Below are 12,540 nucleotides of genomic sequence, written 5' to 3' on the forward strand. Positions count from 1 at the left end.
AAACACACACACTTACGCATACTCGATGTGTGCTGTTGATTGCCATTTTACAAGCTTAAGTAAAGTAGTCTGGCTGTTTGGGGCAAATCAACACTTGCATTATAAACAAAACTAAACCCGAATGATCCTTGTCTGGTGGTAAACACACCCTTGAACAACCAACACTGCTGATGAAATTATACAGTTAATATGGTCCAAAAATAAAAATCAGATTAGCCTTTGAATTTTTTTTAAACATTTTTTTAATCACCACCTAAATCTTCCTCACCTAGCTGTAGCTGAAAGCCACACAAAGAAAGCTGTAAATCTGTCAGAAGCATGAATTACAAAAAGACCCATAAAGCTGTTGAATATAATCACACTGTGTCATCAGCGTTATGCTGGTGCTGATTCTGCATTATTCTCTCAAAACCACTGGTGTGGTATTCAGAGTCCATTTTCCTCTTTTAGTTACCGTGGGGGTCCATGCGAGCACTTACAGGCTCGAGCACATGACCCTAGCCGTGACAGTGGAAGGCTGAGAGCTTCAAAGCACTTTTAAAAGCTTTGGAAACTGGAGGGAAAACGGGGAAAAAGCTTGGCACGATAAAAATCTTAGATAGAAAATATGACGGTAGTCCTAGTGTTGATGTGCTTTATATGTTTATATAAACATAATGCTTTTCTGCTTGGTGAAGTCACTGTAATCCTCCCATGATCATTTCCTGCTTTGTGATGTGGGCGGTATTGTCACAGAGGCGAGGCGAGTAAAACGGTAATGCTGTAATCCAGCAGGGCTGACTCATCGAGATGTGGATTAGGGCACCGCGTCCTCAAGCATTGAAACAAAGAGCAAGGAAAAAAAATACTCATCAGCAGGAATCCATCAGAAGCAATTGGCCACGTTTAGCTTTTGTTCTTAACTGGGATGCTCGTGTTTTGGGGGGACTTAATAATAAACCAGGCTGCGCGAGAAAAACACAGGGGCTTACAGCTTTCATCAGTGTTTGAAGGTATGGATGTTTGTGGAAGTTGATGTGAAAAGCAATTAGACATGAAGTTCCCTCGTTCCGCCTCTAAGGAGAACCTTTTCACGTTATACCGTGATTAAAAGGATCGCTGGACTGAACGTGTGGCTCATCTAGTTTCCACAGAGGAGCTTATGGAGAAGTCTTTGGTGTGCTCTCTTTGTGACACATCATTACAGCTGATACTAAAACGGCACACAGGAATACGTCATCTTTATCATTGCGATAACAGTTGTTATCACAATGATGAAGCGTAGAAGACCTTGATTAGACCTCATGAGTGGTGATAAAAGTGTGTATGAGGTCAGGAGGAGGTCAGTTGTCAACCTCTGGACCTCCTGTGCAGTTCCAGCTGTTCGAAGTCAGTTTGTCACTGTCCAAAGATGCTTGCAAGCACAAAGTACAACAGCTTAAATTAATGCTGCTCGGTAGCCAGCAGAACAACAGTGGTTGCAAAAGGTAGTTTGGGTCCTCATAATAACACTGTGTGAACACCAAGTTTTGAAAATGATTTCTTGATACAATATTTGCAGATGGCAACACCAGTAACTTATATTATAATCATCATTAATAAATGATACATTTATGGTTAATTACATTTGAGTTAATAGCTACTTAGCTGTTAAGAAACAATAAAAAGCTTCAAAAACATTCAAAAAACAATTGTAATGGTTGGAACTCGAAAATCAAGAATTGAGCTGAAAGATGATGAATGATTTGTGTGTCTTTTTGCTCCGTCCAGTTAGTGACAATTGATTCATCATCCTGTTGGCATCATTTTTTGGTTTAAAAATCACCTCTTCTGTTAGCAATTGCATCAAGCTCAAACTATCACTTCATGATAATGTGTCAATATTTTTCATGGTTACAGCTTGGTTGTTACCTTACCTATGTAGTAAGATTATTTTGCCATATATAATCATTAAATCTGGAACTAAACTAGGTAGTATCATGGTCACGGTTATAAAAAGGACAGGAAGCTCAAACAAAGTGTGATAAGGTTGTTCTTTGGTAGTCAACTGCAGTCTTTGGCATGAAAATTTAACCACCCATGCACCTACATACCACACATACTTTACAATTTCGGCCTGGAAAGTTGGTTTTGAAAGGACATTCTGTCAAGGCTGTAATGATTTTTTTTTTTTTCATTATCAATTAATACTAGTCGTTTCTCAATGAGTTGGTTGATTGTTCGGTCCATAAAATGGCAGAAAAAGGTGAAACATGTTGCTCCTTTATCCAAATCCCAAGGTAACGTCCTGAAAAGTCTTGTTTTGTCCTCATCACAAAGATATTCAGTTGTCTGAGAAGAAAGAAGAGTAGAGAGGACTTCAGAACCCAGAAAATATTTACATTAACAGAAGCTAATACTGGAGGATTTGATTTTCTTTTCCTTAATAAAAAGACGACTCAACAATATAGTGGGCGATTAATTTAATGGTCAGCAACTAATTGATTAAGTGTCCACTCGTTGCAGCTCTATATCATATGCCTGTGGATGGTCTACTATGACTGCAATCCTTGGTGTATACTGTATGTCCTCATAAGGAGACATGTTCCGTCTCCAGAGAATATGTTTTTTGTGTAAAAAGAAGAAAATGTCTCACATTAACAATAATCATTTTAGTTTTTAATGTCGTTAATTGGCTTGGTTTGCTTTCAGAGATCAGATTTGTGCTCACTACATCGAAATTGTATCAGTATTGAGCAGTAAATGATGGTGATTGTTCTCTCGTTTAGGCATAGCTGGCAACCCCGTGCTCTTCAATGAAAACGGAGATGCCCCTGGACGCTACGAGATTTACCAATACCAAATCAGAAACCGAACGGCCGAGTACAAAATAATCGGCCACTGGACGGATCAACTCCATCTCAATGTGAGTATTGCCTTTTCTATCCCATGCCCACACATATCTACACAAAAGGATTGACTGCATTTAACCTACAAGCGCTGTGCTCGTATTAGTGTTTGTCCTGAAAATCCTCCTCTGAAAAGTTGTATTTTGCAGCTCTGCAACTGTGTGTTTGCTCACTAACTCCTCCCAAACCATTTGATAGCGCTTACTGCCATCTTCAAAGGTGTAAATATCCAGAGGGCGCTTTAAATGATTAACGGGGCGGACTGTGATGAAAAGAAGAAGCTTAAGGACAGACACATTTAATATCATCTCTCCAGACGGCATCACTGACTTCCAAAAACAATACAGCGAGGAGAAGCTGTGATGAAGAATCGGTATTATAACAGTAAATTACATAAAGGAACCAAACAAATTATGTTTTGACAAAATGAAGAGGAAGCCTAGGGCAGGCAAAACAGAGTACAATTGAACACATGAAGCAGCTTGAGAGGAGCTTTGCCTTCTTTACCTCTTTCAACATGTGCTGTGGAAGAAAAAGAAGGGAGGTTTTTTGGTAGGCACCTACTGAGTGCGCCAGCTCTGACTCTTAAGCTGGCTGTATTTAATTAGTGTTCTTTGAGTTCTTAATTGAATGCACATTTGGAGACAATTTTAACAGCTTTGAATGAACTGCCACAATTGAATAAAATTGATAACATAACATTAAAGCGAGCAGAGCCGTTTGAAATGATGAATTTAATTTATCTTTACAAGTGTTCTCGTAGAAGGAGGGAAAATCCACCGAGGAGAGGAGCATCCTGAAACAGAATTTATCTTTTGTTCCTTAGAACGTTGACAGCTGAGTATTGATTTTTTTTAACATAAACAACTATTTACCAAAACGGAAAAAAATAAAAACATCGTCATTTCCCTGTAGAGCAAACAATGGATTTCCTCTGTCCTCTCGTGTCTTGCCCTTCATATAATTTGACCTCCCGCTGGTAAATTTTGCTGAGTCTTTGAGGAATGATTTATTTGACCCCTAGCTTGCCCTTTCCCACCCCCGACTCAAATAAATAAATGAAACCAAGAGGCATGAGAGCAAACAGAATGGTATTTCAGGCCTGGTTCAAACACCCAAACAGCAAGTAACCACGGGGCAGTTTGTCCTTGACCTCCAGGTGTGCTGGGGATATTTTGGATCAATAAAGTATCACCACCTCTACACGCCACCACTTTATACGACACAGACAGTTTAATACACTACAAATCTCTCCTCCTCTGTCCTTGTCTCACTCTCTGAGTCTATTCATGTCTATCTGTGTCACCTTGCCTCCCTCGCAGGTTCGTTCGATGCAGTGGCCCGGTGGTGTCCGTCAGATCCCTTCCTCAATCTGCAGTCATCCCTGTCAGCCTGGCGAGCGCAAGAAGATCGTGAAGGGCATCCCATGCTGTTGGCACTGTGAGCGTTGTGATGGCTATCAGTACCAGGCAGACACCTACACGTGTAAGATGTGTCGCTTTGACTTGCGTCCCAACGAGAATCACACGGGCTGCGTTCCAATCCCCATTGTTAAACTGGAGTGGAGCTCTCCGTGGGCAGTCATCCCTGTGCTGATTGCGGTCGTTGGCATCATGGCCACCGTGTTCGTGGTGGTCACTTTCATCCGCTACAACGACACTCCCATTGTAAAAGCGTCGGGCCGAGAGCTGAGCTATGTGCTGCTAACTGGCATCTTCCTCTGTTATGCCACAACATTCCTGATGATTTCGACCCCTGATGTAGGAATCTGTTCCCTCCGGAGGATCTTCTTGGGTCTGGGCATGAGCATCAGCTATGCCGCCCTGCTCACCAAAACCAACCGCATTTATCGCATCTTTGAGCAGGGCAGCATGTCTGTCAGTGCTCCCAGGTTCATCTCTCCTGCCTCCCAGCTCGCCATCACCTTCACCCTGGCCTCAGTGCAGCTGCTCGGAGTGTGCATCTGGTTCGGAGTGGATCCCTCCAAGGCCATTATTGACTATGAGGACCAGAGGACGTCTAACCCGACCATGGCCCGCGGTGTGCTCAAGTGTGACATCTCTGACCTGTCTCTGATCTGCCTGCTGGGCTACAGCATGCTGCTCATGGTCACCTGTACAGTCTACGCCATTAAAACCAGAGGGGTGCCGGAGACCTTCAATGAGGCCAAACCCATTGGTTTTACAATGTACACCACCTGCATTATTTGGCTGGCATTCATCCCAATCTTCTTTGGTACCTCACAGTCCACAGAAAAGGTAAGCTTATAACTACTCAACCACTTTTTCCATTTTGCCTGCCACCCTTTTTCTCCAAGCCATGGTAATACTTCAAGGTTTTTATGAATCTTCACAGTTACTAAACAGTTTCTTTATTTCCAAATCAAATTTGCCTTGCTTCTTAATTTCTGTCTTTGATTCTCTCTCTTGGTTTGTTCAAAAGAATGTTTTAATAATGAAAATGATTGCAGAAGAGCAAAAGAGTGTAGATAAAAACAACAAAACAAAACTACACATGATAACTACTACTAGTTTTACTAAGTAAAATTGTGAGATACTTTGCACATCTTTTTCACTACATTTCAGAGAAATGTGCTTTTGACTCCCACATTTAACTTATCAGCATAAGTTTTACACGTAAAACACAAGTAAAAGATGATGCATTATAACAAATTAAACTAGTGCCTCAGAACATTTTGGCTTGTTACCCTTGAAAACAAAGGAATATCTTATCATTACCTTGAACTCTACTCCACCACCTGTTACCAGTTCAACCAAGAGCAACTTTTTATTCTTGTTTTATTTTAATGACTTTTAGAGAGGAAAGGGCCAAAAAAGATCTCATGTAAAGATTATAGGAGAGTCTGAAAATATGCATAATTTGTTATGGCAGTATCATTTTTTTTTCCTGCTTTTCTGTCCTGTTAACCCTCTTCACACCTCAGATATGCCCCTTGAGTCCAGAGCCTCTAGATTAGAGCTTCTCAAAGGTATTTCACATTTACATGTTAATATATTATTAATTATAATACTTGCATACCCCCTTTACAGTGGATAAACAAAACACTAACTACCACTAACATTGTCTTTAATGGGAAAGGGTACAGTCGCGGTTCACTCCCAAATCAAATGACTCTGCAGTAGTCACATCTGAGTAGTAGTTTTACTAGCTTGACTGTGGTGGAAACAAAACATCCAGGTGAACATGTCTATTTTTCCCCGCTTGACAAGGACGATGATATGGTGTATGATTAGGTTGAGGAAGCTCTATCGTTCAGTCGTGCAACTCTCAACAGAGATGAAAAAGAAGCAAGATCTCTCACCCCTTACTACTTCCATGATGTAGTTTAATCCATAATGTTTTTGATTAGGACTTTTGAAAACAACTTTAGCATCTTCTGAATGTAGTCTGAGATGTAGCCTATGATTTGCTGCTTTCTACTGCTCCCTGTTTTCCCCACCTGATCAAGATGACAAACATGACACACATAAGTCTCCTGGCAACGAGAAAGGAGTCTATTGGTCACTGTGTGATTAATCAAAGATCAGCAGTTTGTATGTGTTGTAGCATTCTGCACTTGATTTACCAGAGCCTGATAATAATAATAATATGATTCCTGAAGAAGGTCTTACACTACTGCACATTGGTAACTTCTTAAAACTGCAGTTCAGCAATCTTTACACTTTCACCTCAGTCTCACACGCAATGCCAGAGTTCATTTTCTTATTAAAATATCCCACCATGCTTTTATTTTCACGACAGGCATTTTTAGAAATGAAGTTAATAAACCTCAACAGCTCTAACAACAACAACTAAAAAGGGGATGTCATGTTGAAGCCTGATACTTTAAATAAATTAACAACTGTGACAAGTGTGGGCACAGTTTTATGAGAGCATTCTATTATAACTCTGCAGGCAGCACGCAAGACTGTGACTCAAGCACATGTGACTGTTGCATGCCACAGTGAATTAAACACCCATGAGCTGTTTACTCAAACACAAGCTCACACTCATATTCCCATGTCAAATCGATGTGCCTGACCTCGTGAACCGTGGACCTGGATCACATCCAGTGGGAGCTCTAGGAGGCTACAGGTCAAAAGGGATCCTAAAGGGACATCGAAATGGGGGGTTGGCTTGGAACTCGCACTCAGCGGAGACAGTCTGGGTGCAAAGCCAAAGGGCTACAACAATGGCACAGTAGAAATGTGTAGATGTAGTTGAAAGAGTTCTTTTGGCACTGTAACAAAAGCTCAGTGGCTACAAGAGAGGACAGTGGTGAGGGAAAAGCCTCACACTGGCATGGACACTATCAGTGGTGCCAGCATGGGTCTGACAGATGCAACAAATTAATCCTTACCTCCCTCCCCTTTGGGATTATACAAAACAATGCATCAAAATGCTGGCCTGGAAAAACTGGCTGTGATAGTTACCTTTGTGGAAAAACGTTGAGGGACCGAGTTGTGCATTGTGTCACGCTCCGCATCCCAAAATAATCTCTACAGTCTACAGCATTGCAGAAAATCTGCATATGACTGCAGCCAATTGAATTACATTAATAATGCAGGATGTGACCAGCAGTACAATAACTTACTTTCACACCCAGCATGTTGTGTTAACACCGCAAAGTCTAAACTACTGTGAATCTGCATATTGGCCTCCTTTTACCCTATAAATCTGATGTTAAAACTAAAACTGAGCAACAGCATCTACATGATGAAAACAATAACAAGGGCTGCTGAGCTAAATGCAAACTGCTATGTATCACTGAAATATATTGAGGTAAATGTCCTGAAATGTCATCCGTCATCACTATACGCTCTTGATCATCAGACCCACATCACACACTGTACGGAAAAAAAGCAGACTGAGTCCACATTCCACATTATTTTTTAATGCGAGTGTTGCACATCTTAAGTCGCATGTCAACAGCAGCCATGGATATCAGTGAGTTCTTTGTTTAATCATTCCATCTCCTTTCTCTGAAGATGAAAGAGAATTATACAATCACAGAGAGATTGAACAGCTTTTTTGGAGGATGAGGTAATCCATTAGCTAGCATGGCTTTGAATAGTAAAACCAGAGTGAATAAAAATCTTTGAAGGGTAAGTTAAGCCCTACTTTTGGTTTCTTCTTCTTCTTTTCTTCTTCGTCTTCCATACCTCCCATTAATTTAATTTACAAGATTCTTAAAAACTTCTCTCACCCTCAAGACTTTCAGTTCCAAATATATATTAGTCACTCATTAATTATTATTTCCTGTAGAAAGCTGTACACACAAAGGCTGGGAGAGAGTTCCACTTTTATCATTTGGAAAACTTCTACCATTGCCCAGAGCGTTGTTAAGGTAGGACATGAAGTGGAACACAAAATGGAAACCTTGCTTCAGGGATATGTCCCACATTTTTTCTTTCCTAATTTGCAAGAGAATAATCATATTTAATATATAACCAAAACGGCCTTTAAGTGTCGACTCTGAAAAACCTAATTTAACTCACACTCTAATATGGTTTAGTCTAGTCAGACACAAGGTACTTTGTTATTTTTACTGCTTTTAAGAGTCCCCAAGAAAACAGATAGCATCCATCTTTTAAATTATGCCCCTAAAAACATTTTTTTTTTTTATCCTTCTAGTTAGCGAAAGAGGAAAAAGTGTGATGCTATTTTGGATCCACAAACTCTGCATTAGACTTTTTGCCTATTTCCTACTGTAAGCCACTGATTATTCACTGAATCTAACCAAGTATTTCATTATTGTAACTGTGATGAAGAATGTCCTCCAGCAACAGTGATGCAGACTGGCCCAGGAGTATACTTTATTTTTTTAGGTGGAGAACCTGCATAAGATCTCTAATTCACTGAATATGTCATGGTGGCGATTCTGTCCCCTTTGACAACACCAAAGATAGCTTTATGCCAGTGTTTAACCAGCTAATGTATTACTCACTTTAAAACTTTGCCTGGAAAAGTGTAAACCAAGGCTCTTCCGGTCTGCGCTGTAAGCGGTTTAATCTAATTTCGTTGAGAACCTCAGTGACGAGCATGAAGAATAAATATATAGAAATAGAAAATCTTCCCGTGGATGGTCTCATTTGCTTATGCAAGTCATATGGAGGCACCGTTATTTAATTGAGACGGTTTCATAACAAGTCAAATTTTCCCTGCGGTATATTTAACTGTAGCGTTGTTGGATCATAAAACAGATTTTTAACAGTAATTTGTAACAGTTTTTGAAAAGCACTGACGAAAGATGTCATCCCTGCCTTGGGGACGCCAGATCAGATCGTGCTTTAATGCATCGTCCTTCAGGGGCTTTCTTTGCCTAACAATGAAGTAACCAGTTTTGCTGTGCAAGGCTTCATGTAAAAAAAAACAAACCCTGTGACTGACTCTCTGTGCTGTTACATAAACAATGTTCTTATTTAAGGAATTAACATGTCAAAGCAAACACACCTCATAATCATCGTACTGTAAATGACAGGCCCCACAAAGCCTCACAGCCCACGTTGACATGTCTTTCAGAGCAATTAAATGCTCCACTTCCTCCGGGTCTTGATTTACCTTATCTTGCTGCCTATGCGCTCATCACCAGTTTACAGCGGGCCTCTGCCTCAGCAGTACTAGCACAGTCATTTATTTGTCATCTGGTGCCAGGATAAATGTAACAAATGCCATGGGAGGCTTTCTCTATCATTCAAACAGGGACATCTGGTCTATCTATGGAGTGTGATCACGGGGCTTTATGCGAGCTGTAGGAATAGAAGTGACACCTGCTTACCTGGAGAAACAGTGTAAATCAGCGGCTGCCTCAAAGACAGAGGCAGGAGGAAAGGTGTCGGACAATGGCATGCATGGGAATGAGGCTTCAGCACAATAGGCTCAGTTCAAAGACAATCAACCCACACAAAGAGGTCCTGCTTTTACAGTGCATGAATGGACTGATGAATTGAGTGGTGTTGTTTATTTCTCTATGAAGTCTCCATCACACTATTGGCACTGCCAACTCGATGACAAAAAACTGCTGTTAGTGCACTAGTCAGACAAAGAGTGGGAGTTGCAGTGAGTTCAACAAGACCAGATGTCAGACAGGAGTGTGCTCATGACTGTGTCGGCTCGATGTTCTTCCCCGCTACCTGTTACCACCCCCCTTCGATCCTTTCTGTGTCTCTCTTTGTCTCTTTTCAGTCCAAAGATAAACAGCATTATTCACATGCCCATGTCCCGCAGGCCCAATAATTCATAATGAAGATAGATGCTACAGAGCAGAGGGAGCTGAGCATCGTGGTGAACTTAAGAGAGCAGTCTTTGCATTCATTAGGCCTACAGCACAACAGTCATCTGGGTCCTGCCTGTTGACCTCTGGGTGCGCCAATAATGGGTGAACAAGCCGTGAAGCTAATCAAGGCCAAAGAATTGTGATCTTTATAGATGACATTCTCCCAGGAAGCCATATCACTGCATCCCCTAAGGCTTCTATTTGTTTATTAGCTTAATTAGAGTGCAATTATTGTGAATTCTCATGCAGCAAGCTCCTCTGCTGAACAATTCCATATCATGCTGAGAAAGAACGCAGAAGCTTAATGTAGAGAGGGAATTATGCCGTTTAAATGAATTTGATAGTTTGCATTCAGAGGCAGAAGCACTCTAGAGTCCCTGGTTGAAAATAGAATCTGTTTACATTTATTAACCCTCAAATTAATCTTACGATATCAGCTACCATTCTCACTCATTTGTGCTGCACTCTGTAGGCAGAGATGTGGGATTCATATTGACTCCTCTCATCATATATGTACTGATAGATAGTCAAGTCATTACTGCCGCCATATGGTACTTCTCCTATGTTATGTTTTGCCTCCGGCATGATCTGCTAATACTGGTGTGATGATAGGTGTGTGAGATACGCAGCAACTCGCATTTATGGGTATGTGCATGCTCAGGTGCACTGCAATCAGGGGAAACAGATTAATGGATTGAACACTGTAGTTGGTCTGAATAAAACAGAAAACAGGACACCGTTTGAGCGGTACAGTGGGCATTGGAGGATTTCTTTTTCTACCAGATAAAATATACTGATGATCAACTACTGGCTGGGCAAAAATGAAATATTACCAGTCTGAGATAAAAGGTGAAGTGTATTCAAAAGAGGCATAGTGTGGGAACATTTTCCTCCAGAAAGGCAAAAGGTCAAATGTAAGTTAAAATGTGTGATGCCACTCTTTAGTTTAGTTGTAGTCTAACGAAGCACTACTCTGTACCACATGAAGAGCAATAATGCTGCTGCCATGTCCAAGGATGGGTCACAGACAAAGATCACGTCGCTGCTAAGCCAGCGGGAGGAAGTGCGATTGGGTCCACGGAGACAGGGTCCCAACTAGTGCAGTAGAGACTGAGGTAGGGATGGGTAAAAAAAAAATCTTATTACCGTAAGAATCATGATTCGTATCTCCCACGATTCAGAATCCGTTGCAGTTGTCAAAATGGATTTTGAAAATATTAATTAGCAGTGTGATGTTGCCAACTGAGAATTTGAGAATCGTTTTAAGATTGAAGATCGACTTCGAATCAAATCGGACACCCCGGATCGAATCATGAAATTGCCAAAGATCCATGACCCCAGAGCGAAGGATTCAAAGAGCTACTTTGGTACCTCCAGCCTGTGACTAAACATATGGAAAAGCACTTTTAGAAGAAGAAAGATGAGCAAAAAGTCAAGTTACCCTGGACAGACAAGCTAATTAGCTATGACAAGCAACTGCTTCCACATGTCAGACAGTCTCAGAGAGAAGCTAGGGCGGTGCGCTGGAGCTCATCCAGTGGCCTCAACGAGAGCTCCTGCAAACTAACTGTTAATAAATGGTAATTTAATTGTTGATTAAACTTCAGTTAATATTTTTTTCACTGTAAAACACTGAAAGGTATTATAAACCACTTAATAAGCAACTGGTTATTATAAAGTTGCAACTGATTTGTAAAACTGCTTAATAAATGGTTTATAAAGCATTTACGCTCCATCTGTTAATTGGCTGAGTGAGGTTGACTTGTGTTTTTGCCCACAGCGCTCCATCACTGTCTTCCTCCACTGTCTCTTCGTTGTTGTTGTCATTTCCTTTCTTTTCCTCTTAGCTTATTCTGCCAAAAATGTTAAAAATTAAATTCCCTTCAGAAAAAAATCTCCTCCTGCTCCCTTTTAACTGGCTAATGTGCTCCTAACTGCAAAATATTTTGCTCTTCCAGTCCATAAATCTTTTCATCTGATTTTGTGGGGAATCTGACCCGGTGCCAGGCATTAAGCATAACCATGCAGAAATAAACCAATCTTCCTGCGGATGGTCTCGTTTGCTTATGTAGGTCATATAGAGGCATCAGTATTAAATTGAGACTGTTTCACAACCAGTCAGAAAACTCCTCGCAGTACGTTTAATTAACTGACAGTGAGGGTTGCTTTGAAGACGGCTATTCTGGGTTGAAATACAGAACTTTCTCTTCCTGTTCAAGTGAGTAACAGCTTGGGTTCAACAGTCGGTCCCTTAGGCAGCAGTGAGCCCAGAGCAGTTCACTGGTGAACACTCCCTACAGCTGGGAAGAGGGACTGCTGCAGATGTCCCTCTCTCATACTGCCTCAATTCTTCCATTGTTCTCTTCAGCCAGCAGCCCCACATTGCACCACGACTGG

General features: G+C 41.0%; 1 protein-coding gene across 4 annotated transcripts in view; it reads left to right on the plus strand.

Annotated features, from left to right (window-relative positions):
- Positions 1–12,540, plus strand: part of LOC119021478 (metabotropic glutamate receptor 4-like) — a 188,041-nt gene that overhangs the window by 167,499 nt on the left and 8,002 nt on the right. For all 4 annotated transcript variants that reach the window (XR_005075600.1, XM_037101779.1, XM_037101780.1 and 1 more), the window contains 2 exons: positions 2,748–2,884; positions 4,190–5,125. Coding sequence is in view for 3 of the 4 variants with exons in the window: in XM_037101779.1 (XP_036957674.1) it covers positions 2,748–2,884; positions 4,190–5,125 (1,073 nt within the window). In the remaining variant the exon portion in view is untranslated. The remainder of the gene's footprint in view (positions 1–2,747; positions 2,885–4,189; positions 5,126–12,540) is intronic.

Source organism: Acanthopagrus latus, chromosome 6 (genome assembly GCF_904848185.1).
Source record: "Acanthopagrus latus isolate v.2019 chromosome 6, fAcaLat1.1, whole genome shotgun sequence".
Classification (NCBI taxonomy): Eukaryota; Metazoa; Chordata; class Actinopteri; order Spariformes; family Sparidae; genus Acanthopagrus; species Acanthopagrus latus.